The sequence below is a fragment of the Puccinia triticina genome, chromosome 11A (genome assembly GCF_026914185.1).
Source record: "Puccinia triticina chromosome 11A, complete sequence".
NCBI lineage: Eukaryota > Fungi > Basidiomycota > Pucciniomycetes > Pucciniales > Pucciniaceae > Puccinia > Puccinia triticina.
In genome coordinates, this window is record NC_070568.1 from 2,368,246 (window position 1) to 2,391,940 (window position 23,695).

The 23,695-nt window shown below is 46.8% G+C and overlaps 3 protein-coding genes across 3 annotated transcripts; all 3 read right to left on the reverse strand.

Moving 5' to 3' along the window:
- Window positions 1-703: 703 nt before the first annotated feature.
- On the reverse strand, window positions 704-1,789 carry PtA15_11A240 (uncharacterized protein; the record flags this gene model as incomplete). Its single annotated transcript, XM_053161128.1, has 4 exons — window positions 704-831; window positions 930-1,402; window positions 1,487-1,570; window positions 1,650-1,789. The coding sequence occupies 4 exons, from the start codon at window positions 1,787-1,789 to the stop codon at window positions 704-706; spliced, it is 825 nt and encodes a 274-aa protein (XP_053025105.1).
- Window positions 1,790-21,318: 19,529 nt separating this feature from the next.
- PtA15_11A241 (uncharacterized protein) lies at window positions 21,319-21,587 on the reverse strand (the record flags this gene model as incomplete). Its single annotated transcript, XM_053161129.1, has 2 exons — window positions 21,319-21,515; window positions 21,578-21,587. 2 exons carry the CDS (start codon window positions 21,585-21,587, stop codon window positions 21,319-21,321), a joined length of 207 nt encoding a protein of 68 aa, XP_053025106.1.
- Window positions 21,588-22,723: 1,136 nt separating this feature from the next.
- PtA15_11A242 (uncharacterized protein) lies at window positions 22,724-23,207 on the reverse strand (the record flags this gene model as incomplete). Its single annotated transcript, XM_053161130.1, has 2 exons — window positions 22,724-22,813; window positions 22,893-23,207. 2 exons carry the CDS (start codon window positions 23,205-23,207, stop codon window positions 22,724-22,726), a joined length of 405 nt encoding a protein of 134 aa, XP_053025107.1.
- Window positions 23,208-23,695: the final 488 nt, after the last annotated feature.

Consider the following 23,695-nt stretch of genomic DNA (forward strand, 5'->3'; position numbering starts at 1 on the left):
CGCACAGAATGTATACGTGCTTGCGTGGTCCCTCAGAGTGACTAGATAACGGCATCCGTTGATGTCAAGATTCAGCGGGCCAATGACATCTGATACACAAAAATCCAGTGGCTTGTCCCGAGGGATCTGAGTCGCCATACCGAGGCATTTCTTGTCCATACTCTTTGATTTCGCGCACTGCTCGCAAAAGAAAGCTTTCCATGCAATTTTCTTTTCTGGAAAGTTGGTGCGGAGGAAGTTTTTAACAACTTTGTCGGACACGTGACCGAGGCGGACATGCCAGAGATATGGGTCGAAAGAAGGCACTTCAGAGACCTTTTTTGATTGCAATATGGCGCTGGTCTTGAGAGACCAGCAGTAGTTGTGGAATACGGTATTGTAACTACTATTACAAGGGTCAAAAAGTGTCGCCTGCGTCCCGTCATAAACTAGCTTCCAGCCATCTGAGAGTAATCGTCCAGTCGACAGGATGATAACATCCACACCAGGGAAGTGATATACGTCTTTAATCTTCAGCGGTCCCTTTGGAGTCGGGATCGTCACACTTCCGATTTCAGTAACCGTGATGTTGCAGTTGGATACCGCCAGATAGAAGGTACGTGGACTGGTCAGCTTTTTGTTGACTTTGAAGAGAGGAGATTCGCCACTTACGTGCACCGACGCTCCCCAGTCAAGTAGTACTCCATCTGTCACATTTGGTATACTAGAGTACAACGCGGCTACGCCGCCGCAGCCGTCCAACGGCCACCATCTTCCCTCCACGGGCAACAACATCCCCGGCACCAACCGCGTCCACCGGTCCCGTCCACACCCGCCACCCCGCCGCCAATGCTACAGAGAATAGTCCAACATGACGAATTTAACCACACGTCGTCAACGCAGCTCCAACCACCCAGACAATCAAGAAGACTCAACCCACTACCTTCAACCCGGACGGATCCTGCTCCCGCCACGATACTCCGATACGATATTCCAACGCCCCTCCGCATTCGCGTAACCGAGCACGACTGGGAATTGATGTTTTAAGTACGCATAATCTTGATTGTTCACGTCGTCGCAATACAACATCGTTCTTCCTATTTTCAGCTCCATTCCAACTCTCCCCGGAGTTATCATTTTCGCCGTAATCATCGACTCCTTGACGGCTACGACTACCAACCTCGACCCTTTCTTCATGGCAACCATCGCTTCACCGGCCTGACTATGAGTACAGTCCTTAGTTAATATTATCGGCATCCCGACTTTCAACTCGATTGTTATGTCCGGCCTGATTTTTTCGAGTAACAGCGACTTTGAAATAATACTCATCGACTCAATCCCGTCTATTTCCGCCACGACCCCAGCCTTACAAACAAATGCCTTACTCGGATGCATCGCCGCTAATTTCGAGTTGATCGAACGCCTATCCTCGAGATTTCAGACAATCATGCATCGCATGCTGAAATATTCGGCAGTATTTCCATATAAGCGTGACGCCACGTCAGACAGTTCTCCATAAACGCGGTCGATGCCATCCGAATATTTGCCTATGGTCCAATTGTCCCAAACGTCATCCGGGCGATCATTCAACCTAGAAACCAGACAAAATTTCCTATTTTACTTAGTTGAATATGCTCCGACTCGACCCGCAACACACTCCCAAGCCTCACATTGCAACCTTTTTCTCCCCTCCCAGACGATTCGGCGTAATTGATTCCAACTTGATGTAAAGGGATGATTTCCACAAGGTGACGCGGATGTAAGGGATGTTCATGTTAGACACAATTAAAACATTTTCGCGATAGGTCATCCCGAATTCAATTCCTCCGACCCCCGACCATCAGCGACAGTTCAAGTCCTGCGCATACAACACCAACATTTGAGCACCAACCTCTCCCCGACGGACGAGCAACGCAGAAGCTGGCCATTTGATAACATTCATTTACTCCCACGCCGACCTCTCCTCGAAGTGACAGTACAGTTTAGTGCCTCCCCTGCGCGACTAATACAGATCAACCCAATCGGCTAACCATCTGCCCAATGAATCCCACAGCACGCAACATTCATTTTCACAAAGACCTCCCCCGAGCTTTGACCTCGTGTTGCTCGTACGGCGAGTTCCAAATGGCTCATTTCCGCTCCTCCTTTATTTCACAGCTAGACGCTAACTCAGCAACTCAACATCCGATCTGATGATGGGAAAACTATGGATTGATGAAAACTCCAGCGGTATAAACTAATCCAAAGACGCGAATACAACAGGTTTATGCTGAGCGAACACGTAAGAAACGCCCGATGATAGAGTTGATTCATCTTTGCCGTCTCAATCTTCAATCACGATCACCTCTCTAATTTTCCCATTCGTATAGTCTTGAGGGGATCCAGCAAACCCACACGCCACCTAGAATCGACTGGTTAGTAACGCCTACATATCTAACTTTTTAATAGACAGCTCACGTTAACTGTCAGCCTTAGAGTCATCACAGCTGACCTAAAAGCTGCCTGTTCTACCTTTGTTACATATAAATTACTTTATATCTTTTTCATCTTAAGAGATAACCTTGTTTTGACTTCATATTCTGTTTCCTCATGCAATTTTAACCCTAGTTACAACTTATAAATTCCTTGTAACTATACTCCTTCCCTGAGTTACTGAGTTATGGCGCCCTTGCGCAGTTGTGACGTGTCAGCGCTACCAGGCGCGCCAAACCACATGTACATATGTAAATTACATAAGCAAACTGTGAAAATTTTCGTAGTCAGGATCCCCCTTGCCTGAGGCGGATCTACAGACTTCAGCACACCAGAACCACCACCCAGATAACCCCAGGATCACCACCAAAGAGCCTACTCTACTCCCAGTATACCTACCGTCACAGGCGCCTAGGATATTGACAGTAAGTAACCTCTTTCACTGAACCTTGATTATCTCAGAGGTACAACTCTGTGTCTTGTTTGATCTGCCTTTTCTTCTTGCTTTGCCTCCTCCTTGATCACAGGGCTGTCCCTCCAATTCTACAGGCCTTTGCCTCTATCTTGATCACAGGGCTGTCCCTTATAATCACTTGGCCTTTGCCTCAAAATCTAGGTTGCAGGGCTGTCCCTCAGGTTTCCCATTAAGAACCTTGACTGTCCAGAGAGAAGTCTAAAAAACTGTGGCTGGATTAAACTTATCTAATCCAGATACCCTCCTGAGAGGAAGCTGTAGCACTTCTAGCACAGATTAGCAGCACTCTTCTGAAGAGTAGTATTGCCAGTGGACGTGCATTCCCACTAGAATAACCTAGTACTTCTCTTCTATCTTATCCTGCTTGGTTTCTTTCTCTCTCTTTCTCTTTTTCTCTTACAGTTGTATTTTCTTTATCCTAAGAAATCAAACTGTTGTCCCCCATTTCTTGTGTCCTGCTGTCACTATAGAGACTCAGGCTCACAATTGGGGGCCTCATCGGGAAAAATACTCACCTTTTCATAATTCTAGACTGCTATAAAGCCAAAGGACTGATCCTCCTGACTAACTCAAACAAAAAACTCTTAAAATTCGAAAAAATCACCTTAAAAATTTTTTCTACATATCCTACTAACGCTAAAATTCTTCTAAAATCATCCAAAATTGCTTTTACATTGATAAATTTCCTAACTGAACCCTTGAAAAATTTTTTTTACGTTCTGTGTACTCGTGAAAGTGCAGAACTGCGACTCCTCCGCGCCGCTATTTATCCCTTCGTCGGACTTATCCTCCCCAGAACCCTCCATATCTTCGGATCAAGAAGAGATAGCGAAAAACGGAGTACGCTCAAAAGATTCTCCTGCTTCTTAACTATAATTGCCGCAATTGACCGTAAAAAAATTCGTAACGGCGCAGACTAGCGCAGAAGACGAGAACTACGACGACAACCGCGTAACTGATCCGAAAGAAGGAAACTGGATCAATAGTTCCTCTTGGACCCCTATTGCTACGACTAAATACCCAAAAGTCCGTCGCCGCAAGGTCACCGCCGCTGTTAATATCTCTGATTGGACCTCAAAATCCGCCGCGAAACCCAGCGCAAAGGAAACTAAGAAAAAAACCTCTACTACGACGCGTAAAAGTAAAAGGTTATCTTCTAAACCTAAGTCCCAAGGTATTTTAACCTCGAATTAATTCTTAAAAAACTCTCTCTTTCCGCTTAAATTAATCTCTTTTTCTCTTTATCACGATGCCTCCTCACCTTAGAAATGGCCGAGACCTCTCCGAAGAGCTCCGCCACCGGTACCCGCCTTAGCCCAGCCGCTGAAGAACGGCTTCGAAGGGCTAGAAGCAGCCTTGCCGCCTCTACAGGAGGATTTCCTCAAGCTCCCGGAAGAGGAGCCGCTCCCCCCAGATACCGGGATCCCTCCGGCCCTATACCAGCCGAGGGAAACTTCCATAGCCCTAGCGTCGAGCAGATCCACGCCGGTTCCGCGGCCTATCGACAGGGAACAGATAGACTTGACGGTGAACCTTCCCCCGACGAGTCAACCGCCCTCCCAGCCTATCAACCCAGAGGGCATGAGATCCACGGCGCCGCCCAATCTAGCCCTCCTTCCGTACACTCAGAGCCCTCGACGGGAGGAGTCCTCCGGTCCCATGGACCTTATCCCGGAAGAGGAAGAGCTCTCCAGCCTCATCAGCATGTTCAACGAACAGTTCGACCTATTTGTCCGCGCCAGGGAGGCGCAGAACACGTTAACCATGAGGCGCCTCCTCTCCCAAGCATCTATGACGCAGGAAATGATAATAGAATTGGTTGGGAGGAAAGACGGTATCCGTCTCTGTCAAGAATGGATACCCAGAGACGAGCTACACAACCTGGAAGTTTCTCTAATGAACCAGAACAACGGTCTAGGTCCGCAGAACTCCACGGCGCAAGTATCCCGGCCTCATTCGCAGCTAGCTTTAGTGCCGCCACCAGCTTCTATACCGCGAGAGGTAGTTCAATTATTCCGCCCCAGCCCGCATCTTCAAACTGGCGGCTACAATCCACCCCATTATCCGCAAATGCCGCAAGAATTCGCAGGCCACAACCCCCCTCCTCCTCAAAACAACTGGAGAGGATCAGGGAGGAACTGGAGACGCCCTCAGGACAACACTCAGAGAGTTCTAGAAATAGGAGAATACCTGATGAGAGCCACACGAGGAGTGAGGAGAGGCTATGGACAAGGGAGAGCCAGAGGGAGAGGCCCTTATTAGATGAATCTTTACCTAAAAGTTCCTTAAGTAGTGATTCACCGCTAGGCCTCAGTTTAGACATTGATAATCTCTCTGATCCTTCAAATAGAGAATTTTTTCTCAATAATCTTAACTCTGAAATGTCTAGAAATGGTCCTTTGTTTCTAGAAGAAAAATTACAAGTCTTGTTCTCAAAATTTCTCTCTGAATTATCTGGTACAGTTGAAACCATTCCTGGTACCCTTCTTGAATCTTGTGTCAGCAATTTTAAAGATGTCCTGAATCATTCCATTCTTGATCTATTTAAAAATGAATTCATCCCCTTTTTGCTTGATCAAATCCTGAACAACATAGGAGAAAGTGCCAGAGAGAAGTCCACAGTGAATAACAATGTGTTAGAACAACTGAAAAAACACATAGATGATAAGTTTGAGACAGTTCAAGATTTGATTCTGGTAAATGAATCACAATGTCATTCTAACATGGATACAATTGGCCAAAATCTGAAAGATTTTGAAGAGAAAGTGAGCAACAATCTTACTTCCATTGGTAATCAGATCAATGACCTTCATGCCAATGAGCACAACAGGTTTGAACAATCTAAGAGAAGATTCAGTGACATATCTTCTGTAGTAAACACTGTGAGCTCAAAGCTGGATTCCGTGTTAATACCAGATGACAGAGACCAACCCCCTCATCTCTTATACAATAATCCCTTCCAGAATGTCCACCATGAGCAACAACAGGAACACAGACCACCTCCTCCTGTTCCTACTCCTGAACCCCAGAGACCACCAAGAGATAACCTTCCTAAGCCTGCTAGCAATACTCCTGATGCTAAGACCCAAGAGGAATTCCCCTACATTGATCATGGAGCTATAGACTTTGAAATGAGAAAAGAACTGTGGAAAGGTATCCCCAAAAATGGAGACTGGGAGAAATTCTCTGGAGAATTGCCTTACAATCATGAGCTTTGGATTAAAAATACTGATATCCTGGTCAGAGACTACTTGATGCTGGATAACATGATAATCAGTAGATTAACAATCTTGTTAACTGATACTGCAAGGAATTTGTACCTAGGCATCAGAGATGAGTATGGAAACAAATCTTGGGCTTGGTGGAAGAATGCCATCAGAAATAAGTTTGGCACTGAGAACTGGAAATGGAAAATGCAACAAGAGTTTGAGAATGATCACTTCACCTATGGTGGGAGGAAAATCCACAAATGGTTTGGTAATCAGAGAGGAAGACTGAAAGCTTATCAACCTGAACTCAGTCAGTATCTTATTTGTGAGAAGATCTTAAAGCAGTGCCCTCCAAACCTTGAGCATGCTATTAAAAGCAGATACAAAAGAGATGCCACTGAAATGAGTTTTGAGGACATGGTTATAATTGCTGAAGAGGTCATAGACAGAGTCATGAAAAGGAACAAGCCTGTGACAAACAATTATAACACTCCAAACAGATCCCAATGGAGAAGCAATCCTGCCCCTGAGAAAACTGATAAGCCAACTGACTCCTCTACCAAAAAGAATCCTGTCTCTGCCCCTGAGAAAGAAAAACTTATATGCCATTTCTGTAAACAAACTGGCCACTTCTCCAGGGAATGCCCTAAGAAGAAGAACAGGATCAATAATGTAGGAATGGATGATGATGATGATCCCAAGAGTGACAATGGAGAAGATCAAGGTGAACCACATAAATCTGAATCAGAACTAGATGAAGAAGAAGAGAATCATAGAACCAATCACATGATTCTTGCCATGGACAATGGAAATGGTGCCAATTATGATCCCTTAGTTGATTTTGACTTTGGAGCACATGCTGTAGAGTGTGAGATAAACCAAGACTTCTCCATTGCTGAAATTCAAGCTGAAACTCATCAACCTCAGACCTGGGACAAATCCTGCCAGTCTTCCCACATAGAAGATGCTAGACTGATGAAATGTAAGCCTGATAGAGGAAAAGCTCATCTTACTGGAAAAGCAAATCTTACTACTGTCCTCATTGAATCCAGAGAACAATCATGTCTTCTTGATAGTGGAGCTTCTTGCTCAATCATCAGCAACAAATTTCTAGACTCTATATTACCAGAATGGGAAAACAAGCTCATGCCAATTAACCATGCTAAATTTCACAGCTGTAGTGACCAATTACAGCCAATGGGCATAATAGAAATGGCCTTAATTGTTCCTCACACTAAAGGTTCTATTAGAATTCTAGCAGAATTTGTAGTCATGAAAAATGCAAGAATTAACTATCTTATCCTTGGAAATGATTACATGTCTCTTTATGGCTTTGACATCACAAACAGCAAAGAGAGATTCTTTACCATTGGAAATGAGAACAAGAGGAAGAAATTCAGCTTTAAGTCTCATCATCTGGAGAAAATGAGCCCTTCTAATGAAATCTCTGCTGTAAAGAAGTCCCATCCTCAACTGCAGAAATTTATTACAGAAGAACTCTGTGAAGCCAAATTCAGTGATAAGTTGACTATTGAGCAAAAGGAGAAGCTATTTGAAGTCCTCTACAATAACAACCTTGCCTTCTCCAACACCAATCAGCCCCTTGGTGCCATCAAGGGTCATGAAGTCCATATCAAGTTGACAACTGAGAGACCCTACCCTCCTCTCCTCAGAAGACCTCCTTATCCTGCCAGCCCCAAAAGCAGAGAAGCTCTTGAGCAACACATTGAAGAGCTAGTAAACCTGAATGTTCTAAGAAAAGTTGGTCATAATGAGGTAGTTGAGATCACTACTCCTGTGATCATTGCCTGGCACAATGGAAAGTCCAGAATGGTAGGAGACTTCAGAGCTTTGAATTCCTATACTGCTTCAGACAGGTATCCCATTCCTAAGATCAGTGAGACTCTGAACAACCTGGCTAAAGCTAAGTACCTGACTAGCATGGATGTACTCAAAGGTTTTCACCAGAATGTCATTGCAGAAGATTCCAGACATCTACTCAGGATTATTATGCACAAAGGAATCTATGAGTACCTGAGAATGCCCTTTGGGATCAAGAATGCCCCCTCCCATTTCCAGAGAATGATGGACATTGAATTCAGAAAAGAAATTGATGAGAAGTGGGTCATTATCTACATTGATGATATCATCATTATGTCCAACACTTGGGAGGAACACCTCAATAGGATAGACAGGATCTTGAAAGTTGTTATCAACATGAACATGAAAATCTCCTTGAAGAAGTGTAACTTTGGATTTGATCAGATCAAAGCTCTAGGTCATCTTGTGTCTGGTATTACCATAGGAATAGACCAGAATAAAGTAGCTGCTGTTCTCCAAAAACCTGTACCTAGTAGTAGGAAAGAAATGCAATCATTTCTTGGTTTTGCTGGCTACTACAGACAACACATTGAGAAGTTTGCAGAGATAGCAAAACCTCTGACTGAACTGACAAGGATTGATGTCATATATGAGATGACTCATCATAGAATAGTAGCCTACAACTTGTTAAAAGAGAAACTGACCACAGCTCCATTGCTACTGTTTCCTGACTGGGCCCATCCCTTCACACTATATGTAGATGCTAGCATGACTGGTCTAGGTGCTGCTTTACATCAAGTCCAAGTCATTGATGGAGTGAGAAAAGAAGGACCCATTGTTTTCATATCCAGACAACTGAAAGACAGTGAAACAAGATATGGTGCTAGTCAACTTGAATGCTTATGTCTGGTCTGGGCCCTGGAAAAACTCCATTACTACTTAGATGGCAGTGTCTTTCATGTTGTAACAGACTGCACAGCTTTGAGATCACTACTGAACATGAAGACTCCCAATAGACATATGCTCAGGTGGCAGATTGCTATTCAGGAATACAGAGGCAATATGACCATAATCCACAGAGATGGGAATATTCACAAGAATGCTGATGGACTGAGCAGATGGGCTTTGCCAAATGATCCTAGTAACCCTGCTTATGACCCAGAAGACAAGGATGATGATAGATTCCCCATCATGGGCATACATGTCTCTACTTTCAAGAATGAGTTCTTTGACTCAGTGAGAGAAGGCTACAAGCAAGACAAGAACACTACTATATTGTCTGAACTTTTGTTGAAAGATGCTAAAGATGCCCAGCTGAAAAATTCCTTACAAGATCCTTGGAGAAAGCTATATGATGAAGGGAGATTCTCTATATTTGATGGCCTCATCTACTTCAGAGAGAAACACAACTCTGTCCTAGTCCTAGCTGACAAAGAAAGTATCAACACCATCTTGCATGAATGCCATGACAGTGTCTACTCAGGTCATCTTTCTGAAGACAGGACTTTAGAAAAAGTAGCTGATACTGCTTGGTGGGCTAACTGGAAACAAGACACTGGTGAATACTGCTCTTCCTGTGATAGATGCCAGAAAGCAAATAAAGCCACAGGCAAAAGATTTGGACTGCTCATGAAAATTGAGGAACCTTCAAAACCATGGGATGTTATTAACATGGATTGGGTAACTTCCTTGTCCCCTGGAGGAGCTGCTAGTTTCAATGCTTGTCTGGTAATAGTGGACAGATACTCCAAGACCCCTATATTTGTACCCTGCTTCAAAGATGACTCTGCCATGGACACTGCCATACTGTTTTGGAACAGAGTAATGCCTAGGACTGGCATACCCAGAATCATCATCTCTGATAGAGACCCTAAGTTCACATCTGAATTCTGGACTGGTTTACATAGTATGCTGGGAACAAAACTCTCCTTCTCCACAGCTTACCACCCTCAGACTGATGGATTAGCTGAGAGGATGATTCAAACACTTGAAGATATGATCAGGAGGTTTTGTGCATATGGTCTAGAATTCAAAGACAATGATGGTTACACTCATGATTGGGTTTCACTTCTACCAATCCTTGAACTAGCATATTGCACCAGCATACATTCAACCACTGGAAAACCTCCTGCCATCCTGGAAAAAGGCTGGATCCCAAACCTTCCCAGGAATTTCTTGAAGCAAGACTCTGTAGACATTCATCCTACTGCTCTTGCCTATGGAAAGATCTTTGAGAAAGCTAGAAAACATGCTGAGCAATGCATAACAGAAGCTACATCTTACAACAAAGAGAGATGGGACAAGAGTCACAAAGAACCATCTTTTAAAATTGGTGATAAAGTCCTAATATCCACAGCAAACTTCAACAACCTGTCTGGCCCTAAGAAGATGAGAGACTCCTTCACTGGACCATTCCTTGTGAAAGCTTTACATGGGAAGAATGCTGTAGAAGTGATACTGACTGAAGAGTTCAGCAGGAAACATCCAACATTTCCTGTCAGCTTGGTGAAACCATACAGAGACCCCAATCCAGATAAGTTCCCCTTGAGACAGAAAGTCAAAGTTGTCATTCCCCCTATGGATAAGACCCCTCAGAGTAAAGTCATACAAAAGATTCTCAGAGACAAGAGATTGAGAGTGGAGAACAGAGATGTTATGATGTACTTAGCTAGATACAAAGGTATGAGTGCTGATCATGATGAATGGCTCCTTGAGAAAGACATTCAAGACTCTGCTATACTTCTCAGGAAATTCAGAAGTGAGAAGAGGTCTAACCCTGTGGTTTAATTTCTTATAGAAATTCAACCCTTTTGGTGGTAGGGAATGTCAGCCTTAGAGTCATCACAGCTGACCTAAAAGCTGCCTGTTCTACCTTTTTTACATATAAATTACTTTATATCTTTTTCATCTTAAGAGATAACCTTGTTTTGACTTCATATTCTGTTTCCTCATGCAATTTTAACCCTAGTTACAACTTATAAATTCCTTGTAACTATACTCCTTCCCTGAGTTACTGAGTTATGGCGCCCTTGCGCAGTTGTGACGTGTCAGCGCTACCAGGCGCGCCAAACCACATGTACATATGTAAATTACATAAGCAAACTGTGAAAATTTTCGTAGTCAGGATCCCCCTTGCCTGAGGCGGATCTACAGACTTCAGCACACCAGAACCACCACCCAGATAACCCCAGGATCACCACCAAAGAGCCTACTCTACTCCCAGTATACCTACCGTCACAGGCGCCTAGGATATTGACAGTAAGTAACCTCTTTCACTGAACCTTGATTATCTCAGAGGTACAACTCTGTGTCTTGTTTGATCTGCCTTTTCTTCTTGCTTTGCCTCCTCCTTGATCACAGGGCTGTCCCTCCAATTCTACAGGCCTTTGCCTCTATCTTGATCACAGGGCTGTCCCTTATAATCACTTGGCCTTTGCCTCAAAATCTAGGTTGCAGGGCTGTCCCTCAGGTTTCCCATTAAGAACCTTGACTGTCCAGAGAGAAGTCTAAAAAACTGTGGCTGGATTAAACTTATCTAATCCAGATACCCTCCTGAGAGGAAGCTGTAGCACTTCTAGCACAGATTAGCAGCACTCTTCTGAAGAGTAGTATTGCCAGTGGACGTGCATTCCCACTAGAATAACCTAGTACTTCTCTTCCATCTTATCCTGCTTGGTTTCTTTCTCTCTCTTTCTCTTTTTCTCTTACAGTTGTATTTTCTTTATCCTAAGAAATCAAACTGTTGTCCCCCATTTCTTGTGTCCTGCTGTCACTATAGAGACTCAGGCTCACATTAACAACCAGAAGGCCCAGACTCGTTGAAAAATCTATCAAGTCGCCTTCAAGATGAACCTTTACGCCAGGCTCCAAGCGCACTCTATCACTTAGGTTCACCATCGAACCATCAATTATATATTTCACGTAAAATTCACCGTCCGGGAGTGCCTAGAAAATCAAAATTACTATGCAAGTTAGGACACAATTGAACGGCGACTTACGAGTCCGCGGTGGCCGACGATTATTTCGGTTTTATTGCAATTGTCAAGACCGGTACCCGCGATTTTGACCTGGCGTATTGTACCTGTTCCACGAATCTGAACTGGCTCGACTCTTGAGGCTCAACGTGTAAACCTCTTCCACTTCAAACCTTCAGAACCATACTGTAACATTTGATTTCCATTGCGATCGACAACGCTGACACTTCCTTCCAGCTTATAGTATTCTCCAGACGCTAGCCTCGGAACGTTTGTCGAAATTGGGCTCAAGCTTACTGAAAGCTTAGGAATCATGCCCACATTTGCCCCTGACAACATCGCCGATGACCTGATACTTTGGACTTCAAACGTAGATCTCTCAAACTCGAGCGCCTAAATTGAAGTGATGTTTCAGTTTGTCCGCTATCTAACCAAATTCAACAATCAGGCTCACTGTTGAGATCGCTTTGAATTTTCCAGCAAAATGTAAACTTTGAGGTTCGGTACAATTGTTCAACCATTTGACCAAACAAATCGACTCCATTTTAAAGTTAAGAGGCTATTCTTTTGCAATGCCTTCCCACAAATTTCCTTGATTGGATGTTTGAGTCGGTGATGAAACTGGTTAGATGAGTGGTCAGATTCCTACCTCTCCGGTTTTAAGCAATCCTTTCAGCCTTTAGTCGCTAAGCTAACGTGAACCCGATTTACCGTCGTAGCAAAGGTAACCATCATAAGCCAACTGTAGCCCGATGCCAAGCTCGCGCCGCCGAACTCTTACCAGAAAGCCTCATTCAAGTTTTTTCCCTCACAATAGTCTACTTTCAATGGCAACCAACAAGCCCAATCCCACGCCCACCATGGCCTCAACGACTCGGCCTTAAACGTAAGCGCCCCCGCAACTTTGCCCCCACTGAATGACCCTGTTGAAACTTCCTATTCTGACATGTATTCATATGTATCCTTTTCCCTTCCGGCTAGTCATTCTAGAACACGGACCCACCACTCCCCTCACCGGGGTCCAAGCAATCGACAACTCCGCGAGTGCCAAGAGAGGTCACATGTGGGATGAGGGCTCGACCTTCGGAATCCTTTGGCCCAGTTGGCGCGGCCAACTATCTCGTGAAAATTTTAGATTTTTCGATGGTCAAAGTTTCATGTTGTATCAACGACTTGTAATCCTGAACACCGCGGCCGGTCGGAGACCTTCTGCCTCAACCGTTTACTCATTCATGACGAAGCTTTTGCCATAGCTTTATCCGGCGCATATATTGAATTAATCTTGCATTTTCATTATCACATTTAGTTTTTATTCTACACCGAACCTCCCATGCATAGTTAATGAATAATGACGCATCGCTAGTCCCTCCCATCTGCTCCTTGCAACACCAGGAAAAAAAAGTAGTCAGTTGATGACAACTGACATAACACAGCTCTGGTTTCAGCTCCAAAGCTACTCCATCTGCTAGTTCAGGGCTGGCTGGCACACAGCTCAGTGCCCATTTTGGCACAGCTGAAGCCTCTAGCTTGCAATTTTCACAAGCTGCTCCTCAGCTTTGTCCCAGGCAAAGCTGCTGCTCAGCCTTGGCCCAGGCCCAGCTGCCCCTCAGTCTTGGCACAGGACAAGCCACTGCTCAGCCTTTGCCTGAGCAAGAACGGGTGTTGATAGACACACACCCGTCCCCCGGAGGCAAGCCCTCGCCCACGCCCTTTGAAAAGGGCGTGTGGGACCGCACACCCTTGATAAAGGGCGAAAGGGCATGCACACCCCTGTATGGGCGTGCGAGGGCGTGCACGCCCCCACATGGGCGTTCACGGGCGTGCACCATGGCTCGTCGGGAGCTCCTCGGCGGGCAGATGCAAGTATACCTGCTCGCCGAGAGCCCCTCGGCGGGCAGTTACAGATACCACCTCGCCGAGAGCCTCTCGGAGAGCAGGTATACATGCACCTGCTCGCCGAGAGCCTTGCCTGCTCGCCGAGAAGGATAACTCTCGGCGAGCAGGTATACAAACACCTACCCGCCGAGCCTGCTCACCGAGAGCCCCTCGGCGGGCAGGTGCATGTATACCTGCTCGCGCAGAGAAATCCTCGGCGAGCAGGCATACAGATCCCACCTCGCCGAGAGCCTCTCGGCGAGCAGGTATACATACACCTGCCCACCGAGCCTGCTCACCGAGAGCCCCTCGGCGGGCAGGTGCATTTATACCTGCTCGCCGAGAGAAATCCTCGGCGAGCAGGCATACATATCCCACCTCGCCAAGAGCCTCTCGGCGAGCAGGTATACTTGCACCTGCCCGCGGAGAGGCTCTTGGTGAGCAGGCTCGGCGGGCAGGTGCATGTATACCTGCTCGCCGAGAGAAATCCTCGGCGAGCAGGCATACACCTCTCGGCGAGCAGGCATACATATCCCCGCTCGCCGAGAGCCTTGCCTGCTCGCCGAGAAGGATAACTCTCGGCGAGCAGGTATACAAACACCTGCCCGCCGAGCCTGCTCGCCAAGAGCCCCTCGGCGGGCAGGTTCAAGTATACCTTCTCGCCAAGAGCCCCTCGGCGGGCAGGTTCAACTATACCTGCTCGCCGAGAGGCTCTTGGCGAGGTGGGATATGTATGCCTGCTCGCCGAGGATTTCTCTCGGCGAGCAGGTATAAATGCACCTGCCCGCCGAGGGGCTCTTGGTGAGCAGGCTTGGTGGGCAGGTATATGTATACCTGCTCGCCGAGAGGCTCTCGGCGAGGTGGGATCTGTATGCCTGCTCGCCGAGGATTTCTCTCGGCGAGCAGGTATAGATGCACCTGCCCGCCGAGGGGCTCTCCGTGAGCAGGCTCGGCGGGCAGGTGTTTGTATACCTGCTCGCCGAGAGTTATCCTTGTCGGCGAGCAGGGATACATACACCATACCCACCGAGGGGCTCTCGGCGAGCAGGCACGGTGCACGCTTGTGCACGCCTATGTGGGGGCGTGCACGCCCTTGATAAAGGGTGCGCGGTCCCACACGCCCTGTTCGAAGGGCGTGGTCGTGGGCGTGCCCCCGGAGGACAGGTGTGCATTTATCAATGCCCGTTCTTGCTCAGGCAAAGGCTGAGCAGTGGCTTGTCCTGTGCCAAGACTGGAGGCAGCTGTGCCTGGGACAAAGCTGAGGATCAGCTCGTGAAAATTGCACTAGAGGCTGGATAGCCAGCTGGAGCAGGTGTCATGTCAGTTGTCATCTAGTGACTACTGATTTTTCCTGGTGCAAGAGATGACTAATCTCAGGTTCAAGTTTGTAAGATATCACTAAGCCATCATCGCCACCTGAGTTTCCGCTCAGGCTAGCCAGCGTTTCCAGCTTCGATTAAGTCAAACACTATATGTCAAGTTTAATATTAAGCCAGATCGCGGACTTGAGCCTTGTTTGAAAAGACAAACTTAGTTTCCTGAGTCAGGTTAGTTCAAATTGGGTTACAGGCCAAAATACCGGGATCGATCCGGCGGTTCAAAGTCATCTCAGGCTCAAAGAGGAGTGGAGACCTCTCGCGAGTATGATTTCTCAGCAAACTTTGATGAGCGCCTCTTTGTTTTCCGCTTGCCTTAGTGGCCGATTATCATATAAACAATGTTCAATTAGGCACAATTGCAAAGTATCTACAACAAATCTAACAGTGGCATGAGCCATGATCGTTGATTCATATCGTGAGTTGTCGATAGGTAGGACCAACACATCCTAGGAGGCGTGCCTGTGTGTGACTGGGACTTCGAGGGATCATAGCCCACAACTTGCGAGCTGCTAACCTAGATGCCACTCTCGTCAGAATATTCCACCGGCCATTCGCGGCGTTCTCAAGCCTACATGAATCAGATTTAAAGGAAATTTAAGATTTGACTAAAAAATAATTACGCAGATGACTTCCCATTCCGAGTTGCGGGTTTGAAAATGAACTTGTGGACAACATTTATTACGCCCTCCCGGATCGCTGGTTTTGCAACAAGCAGATTATTCACGTTCGAGACCCGAGACAAGGCAACGTACAGTTGTCCATGAGCAAAAATATCGGTTTGCAGAAAAACGCCAACGCGCCCGAGTGTTTGGCCCTGACTCTTATTGATTGACATTGCATAAGCAGGTCTAACCAAAAATTGGAACCGGAAGAATGATTGACCGGATTGTTTGTTTGCCTTGCTTTGGAGCTTGATGCGGGGCAAAGTGACTTCCTCTCTGGCAAAAGGTCCTCCCATTAGGATACCACACAAAATGTGTTCAGATATTCTTGTTAGCAGGATTCTGGTTCCGTTGCAGATGCCGCTTCCAATGCGGAGGTTTCGAGTGACAACCACTGGCATCCCAACCTTGAGCTTGAGCGCATGTTCTGGGAGCCTGGGTGGAGATAGCTTGTTCAAGTTCTCTTCAGGGAGGCTTTCATATGCGTCGGTGTCTGGTGTGTCTATCGAGTAGAGCAGGAATGTTTGGCCAGGGAGTTTTGACATAACTTCATCATTGATGACCTTCACGGTGCGGTTGAGGGGCGCCAAAATACACCGGTCGTTCAGGTAAGCGAGTCGTTCCGGGATAGATAACCCAACCATATCCGCAAGGGAGCCGTAGACGAAGTCAATCAACCCATCACAACTCATTTCATCGGGACCAATGTTTAGGGTCTTTATATTCCTGAGTTTGACTATCTCGAAATCGTTCTTCTGATTCACGCCTTCGCCCAATGCAAGAAGTCCTCTTGCGAACCAAATATTGGATTGTGAGTCATCGCTTTCGAGCGCCCTAGCCAGCCTCATGTTTTCCGTGAGCTTAAGTTGGAACAAAGAATTCCAAATCCTTGACGACTTGAGTGTTGCAGCCCACGATTTCGGGTATTCGTCATGTTTTACAACGGGCAATATTTGCCGGAAATCACCTGCAAATACAACTGTCTTTCCGCCGAACGGTTTCTCCGATGCGCAGAGGCGTTTGAGTGTAAGGTCCACTGCTTCAATAGCGAACCGGTGAATCGTCACGATTTCGTCCCAGATGATGAGATTGCATGATCTTAGTTTCTCTCCGAGCATCGTGTCCAATTGAACAGGGCATTCAGCTCCCTCGAGAGGGTCAATTGGGATTTTGAACGCGGAGTGAGCTGTCTGGCCCCCGCGGAGCAGAAGTGCCGCAACCCCCGACAATGCCACAACAATGTTCGAATAGCCTTTGAGTTCTGAGGCGTCGATGATTGAATTCAAGAGGAAAGTTTTCCCAGTTCCTCCTGGGCCATCCAAATAAAACAACTTGCCGGTCGGGCCCGCCAGCGAGTTGATAACTTTGCCAAAGATGGATCTTTGAGCTTTGTTGAACTGGATCTTTGCTGCATCAAGTCTTGATCTGATCGGCGAGGGATTAAACGGAACTGAACGTTCATGGGTCATTTCATCAATTAGAGTCCTTTCTTCTCGCGTAATACTTATCCCGCACGACTCAAGCGAGGAACCCATGCTGACAATCATAGCTTCAAGCCGGAACAAGCCCATCATCCGGCGTTCGTCAAGCCTCAACTGTTGACTGTTGCGTCGGTCCATATCTACCCGTAACATGTCATCAGTCATATTCTCGACATGGTTTTCGAAGAGGGCGTTTGGATCCGACGGAGGAGAATGTACACATATTATGGAAAACATTTGGGTTAATTGATAGCCGGATTGAACCAAGCCTGCCTCTGTCATTGCGAGATCGTAAAGCGAGTCGTTTGCAAGAAGTCCGCGCCCATTACAGGCGGCTTGATAGCTCTCGTAGAGGACCCCGTTGAACCTTCTGAAATCCTCGAACTCCATCGCCCCTTTGACATGAAGTAGGAGTAGACGAAGGTAAAACTTTTCGCCTGCCAAATATGAGATAGAATAAATCCTTCCGACGGACTCCGCTCGTGATTTTCGAGGGTTCCATTCTTTGTTTGATTTATCCCACCAAAAAAAAGTCGGAATATCGGCGTAGAGTAGAGACCGGGCTCTTCGACCTTCTGCCCCTACGGCGTCGTTGATGTTAAGCTCCAGGAATCCTGTCAGAGTTGTCCTTGAGGCTTTCCCACTTTTGACTTGACCTTCCGCGTCTTCATTGTCGTTAAAGTACACGACCTGTTCATCTTCTTCGTGAACATTTAATCTTGTCACCGCCGGCGATCTGTCCGACAAAGGAAATTTAAATAGACGCCAAGCAGCTTTGCAATTTTGATTAGCATGGTAAAGAAGATTTCTAACAGTTACAGGGAACATACCTTCTGGAGGAGAAATATAACGTGCATCGACGTAAGCTTGTGTTTCATCTTCCATTTCTAACGCCAAATAGCTTCGATCGTGGCCTTTGGTGATATATTTGTATAGGTATTTAATTGCCGTTGAGTGAACGGGGACCTCGACGTTGATATGACATTGGAACATTAATGTCAAAACCCGATTGAAAGGAACGACGGATCCATTATCGAAGCGTGTCGTATGCTTCATAATAAACCTGCCGTCGTTACGACAAAGATAGACTGGATACGCTCCGTCGACAGTGACTGTACGCGGCGAGTACGGTTTCGGAAATCCAAGCTTACAGCCTCCTTCTTTCCAGCAGGATCTTCCCTTGCACGGGCCGTGCAACATGAAGCGTGTGACGAGGGCGTGCAGTTGAGGTTCTTCGGTTTCGTCGGGGATTTCTGCAGATACAAGTAGGTCAATCTTCTCAGGCGTGGACGGTTTGTCCTTGTCATCGAGTGTGACCATAAGATGTGCGTGCGGCAGCCCTCTCTTCTGGAACTCAATGGTGTAGACGTAAGCAACGACCCGCCCAAGCCTTTCCATCTTCACGAGTTCTTTGATTAGCGCTTTGACCTTGAGCCTGAACACGCGGGCGACAATTGTCGGGTGGTCGAAGGCTTTTTCTCCCTTTGGAATCATCGCCGCAATTGCCACCCAATCTGGATTCGCTGTCATCGTAATAAAGAGCGAGGGAGGGCCAAACTTATTACATATGGCCATCGCGTCATAATATAATTGGGACATTCCCCGAGGGCTGCCGATGAAAGTTGCTGGTAAGATTATCCTTCTTGCGTCGAATGCTTTCTGATTTTCAAGGCCTCGAATAAGTTGTTTGTATTGGCTGGCCTTGAGTGCTGCTTGATTATTACGGATGAATTGAAGCCGCTGACGCTCGACACAGACGTACATGTCGACAACTAATTCTTGCAAAAGAGACCGGCCGCGGAGGATAGCTGAAAAATGGCCTGGCCGCTCGAATAGAAGATGGGCATACCATTCCAGGGAACCAACCTTCCTGTTGCGAACTGTATTCTATGTCAGCGAAGTTCAACTAAAAATCAAACAAAGTACGAACCTTGTTCAGTTGAGCATTTGTAAAGCTTGTGCCATTGCTGTTCGCCCCTTGGAAAGAAGAGCGGATAGCGAAGTGGAAAGTAAGAAGAGTGCATGTCGGAGATGGAGACCAATTTGTCGTCTTTCCGATGAAGGATAATATCCCTTTCTTTGACAATTTCTCCATCTCCCGATACTATAGCTGCGACTTCACTCATCGTTGGCTCGTTATACCTTTTCGGGTCGTCGCCCGGGCGCGAGATTCCTTTCAACTTCAATGTTTTTGCATTCGCTTCGTCGAGGATTTGTCGGGCTGATTTGAAGAGTTTGGCGTACGGGTTGTGATTATACATAAAGGACATGATGGTCGAAACAGTTGAAGGTAACAACCCAGGAACCCTCCCATTAGAAAAACCCAAACCTTCAGCTTTGCGAACTCGGAGTTCTGCTTCGTTGGTTCCGTGGTCGCCGACAACAAAAATTTGAGCAAATCCGGGGTTCAATTTGTCGACGGGTTCGATGCTCGAAATCAAGTGCGTTAAGCCACCCGACATCCTAAAAACATTAACGCCCATTGGTCCTTGAACTGATCGATCGATGTTGGCTCGTAAAGATGTAAACTATACCGCATTATTGTACATTCTTGTGAACTGCTGAAAATTGTGGGCGGCTGGAACCGAGTGTAAGCTCATGTATCGGAGGGGGCGTCAAAAAAACTTACAAGGAGTCGTCCCGGTGAATAGGGACTTCAAAGCATTGGGGTAGCACTTCGCCGCTTCATCAAAAATGGGCAATCTGACTTTGTTCTTGCCGCAACACATCGTGTAATCGATCAAAGATTTATGGCGGTCCCCAATCGAACATTCAGACGCCCAGTGGAGCGCTCCGCAGGAATTACAAGGCCGGTTGCATTCTCCAATGTTGAGAGGAAAAGTTGCGAAGTCGTAAGCTAAAATCTTTGATTCGCAATTGCGTGCAGGGTTAGTAACAATTTTTCCTTTTAATTCTACCATTGTTGTTTCATAAAAACGTATGAGTATCGCATGTGTCGATTTGGTTAAGTTCGATATCCAGATGGGAATTTGTGGATGATGTAAAATGTCGATTTCAGGTCGCTCTGCTGCCGGCCGCAAGTATGATTTAAACCAAGACACGATGTAGGCATCGGATACGCATTGGTGGATTTCTTGATCGTCAAAGAGCCTGTGGGTTTTGGCCCTCGGCCTAGTCGAAAACGATGAAACCAGACGCCCTTCAGGCATTGAATACGCAGTTGAGAACCTCTCTGTTGTCAAAGCGCCTTTGGGTTTGGACCCTAGGCCTAGGCAAAAACCAATACACAAGATACAGCCCCGGGCCCGCACGTCCTTGGTCGTAGCTGAAATAGGGCGCGAGTGTGGTTTAGCCCGATTCCTCATGACAATACGTAAAGACGTTGTAGAAATCCTTGCCTAGCATTGAACAGGTGGCAGGTGGGGAATCAAGCTAACAGACAGTCGCGTCTCAAGCTGCGCCGGAAAAGTGAACCGTGTTGGTAGGCAGCGTTAAGAATTTCCGTTCAAAGTTCCTCCTTTACATCCTAGTTATCAATCACGGGGGCGTCCCGTAGGCATTGGGGAGTTCGCACTACGGAAGTACATGGGGAATGGACATCAATGTTGCCTGTGCCATCATTTTGAGGGTGAGGCATGGAATTGTTCAAAGTTTAGCGGCAATCGGTAACTCACCCCCGTCAACCAGACGCAGAACATTTACATTCATGCTGACTGTTGTCGGAACTCTCATCCTCTTCTTCCTAAGGGTTCAAGACTTTCTTAAATGCATTGCTCACAAAGTTGAATGTAACATGATTTCGTAGAGTAGAAAAGTGAAACTAATTTGAGAGTTACTGACTCGTCAAAAGCAGCGTGGGACGATGGAAGTACAAATAGCTAACGATTACCTGTAAAACGGTATGCGGGGGTTGCTCCGTAAGCTCAACTTGAATTGTTTGTCCTTTGAATCACCAAGAAAGTGGCCGGATTGGATGAAACAATAATGAAAGGACGCGGAAGGTGACACGGGACCCAGCTCACGAGACGATTCACAACTTTTTGAGACGTTTCGCGGCGTCCTTGAGGATTGCCTTGCGAGGTCGTCCTCGACCAGACTTTGGGCAATTGTCTTCATCGTCGTTGTCCGCCACTTCGGATGCGACTTCTTCGTCGATGTCGGGTTCTTCTTCGAATGGCTCCTTGGCCAATGCTTTTTGTTTTCCCTTGGGGTCTGAAGGACCCGCGTCTGGGGTCATTTGAATGAAAGTCCGTTTTGGTGGGGATAGAGAAGGGCTCGGTGAAAGAGACGGCGAGTCATCATTTCCTAGCTTTAATCTGAGGTTCGAAGTCAGTGTTTATATTCGACGGAAAAGGTTCAATCGAACTGACATATTTCGGCCTTTGCCGTGAGTACCGAGCTTAGTCGGCGACGATGATCCGGAGGCGCGGCTTGGTTGGTGACCGCTTGTTATGCTACAGTCGTTGACCTGGTTGAAAATGATATTAGTGTCTGTCAGATAAAGGGAATCAGTTGAGCTTACAAGCACAATGGCTATTTTGTCATCAGTATCGAAGTCAACGAGTACGCCAGCAATCTCGCATTCACGGCCCACGACATAAAGCGAGTGGGTTTTGATGAAGTTCTTGGAGCCAGGGACCACGTACTTGACTTTGAAAGTCTTGTGACGTCGCTCCTGAGGTGCAATTGTTAGTCGGTATATATAAGTGGGCGCGAAGATGATCAGCTTACTTGGGCGTCCCAGTCGTTGTGTTCCATTGTGACTTCCAAAAGACTCTCATTTCCATTCGTGACTTCGTCTCTTTTGATGACTAAACCCAAACCGATAATATTGGTTTTGTTGATGAACTCGAACCCTTCGGTGCCAATATCACGGATGCGTGAAACGGAGTGTTGGTTATAGGTTAGGACGGGAGTCTTGCCGTCGTTGGTAGCAATCACTTTGCCCGACATGTAATAGACAACGTTTGGAAGCAAGATATTGCTGAGAGCGGTGTTGGTGTTCAAAGTGACTTCAAAATCCCGAGGGGTCGAACCATCGAGGCCGCCACATTGCATAAACGATTGAGTTGTTACATTGCCGTACTGATTTGCTCGGATGTTCTCTGGTACAGACTTTAGAAGCAGTCAGTACTAAAATTTAAAGAAAAATTAAAAGTCATACCTCGGCAAGAGGCTCGTAAAGGCTTGTTGTATGGACCGGGTGGTTGGGCGTTCTATTCAATGACATCGCGAACTGGAAACTGGATGAAGATGAAGTAGCGGAGGAGTAGAGGACAGCTCTTGGGGTTTGGTTGCTTGTTGTTAGTTGAGCTGGGAAGAGATGATGGTTTAGTTGTTTGTTGTTACTTAGAGCTGGAAAGAGATGATGGGCTTGAACTTGATTGGCAGGTTGGGGGTAAAGCGCCGGCTTTATAGTCGAGAGGATGGCACTTTTAGTCCACGGCAAGGCATTGCTTTCCGCTTTGATGAGCGCTCAGTCGGCGGACGTGGCGTATCCAGGCGAAGGTTTCGAAGTCCAACAACTGTTGCGTGAACCGTCAGCCGAGCATTAAGGGTTCCCAACCGGTGACGAGGGAGGAGGGACTCAATGCCCGGGCTTACTGTATGTAAGGGGACCAACTGTATGGTGACGAGATCGATGGCCACAGTGAAGGCGAGATTGACTCCTGGGCATCCGCAGATAGTGGAATTATAAGGGGTGGCAACGGGCGGAATGGGTTGGGCGAGGGGGAGAAAGCCGATTGGTAGGGTTCCTGGAGAAAAACGACTGGAGGGAATACAATAACCTTTTTGGGCAAACGGAGTGTTAATGCCGAGGCGTGGGTCCGAAGAAGTGTCGCAGGGAATGTAACGGTCGCAAGGGGCAGGCGAAGTTCCATTGGTCATAAGTATTCCCAAAGGGTCGCGAGTCCACATTGGAATTTGGCATGAGAGATACGCACGAGGTCAGTAGGGCAATGTGGTCTGCTAAGGGGCGGTAGAAGCGTCGTCGTGGAGTGGGACGGGTGATATGTCTTGGGATTGGGCGGGCGGTACAACCGAAGTGTTTCAGGAAGATGGAGGTCGTATCAAGGTAACCGGATGTGGAGTTGTCCAGATCGGGTAGGGTGGTGTGAGCATCGGAGGTGGTGGCAGGTGGGACTCGTGGGCGGTGGCTAGAGGATATAAGAAGGGATTGACGGCAACAATTTGAAATCCTTGGGCAAGCGTCCCCTGTTGCATCTGCGCAGGTTGAATTAGCCCCCCTTTAGACATTAAGACCCCCGCAGTTGCGTGGGGCCCGACGATTTTAACATTTACCCAACCTGCAATTGCGGGTGTTCAAACAAAATCTTCAACACGCGCTTGCGTGGAAGAGGAGTAATTTCATACTTCCGTAAGGTTGTAATCACCTGATGAGGAAT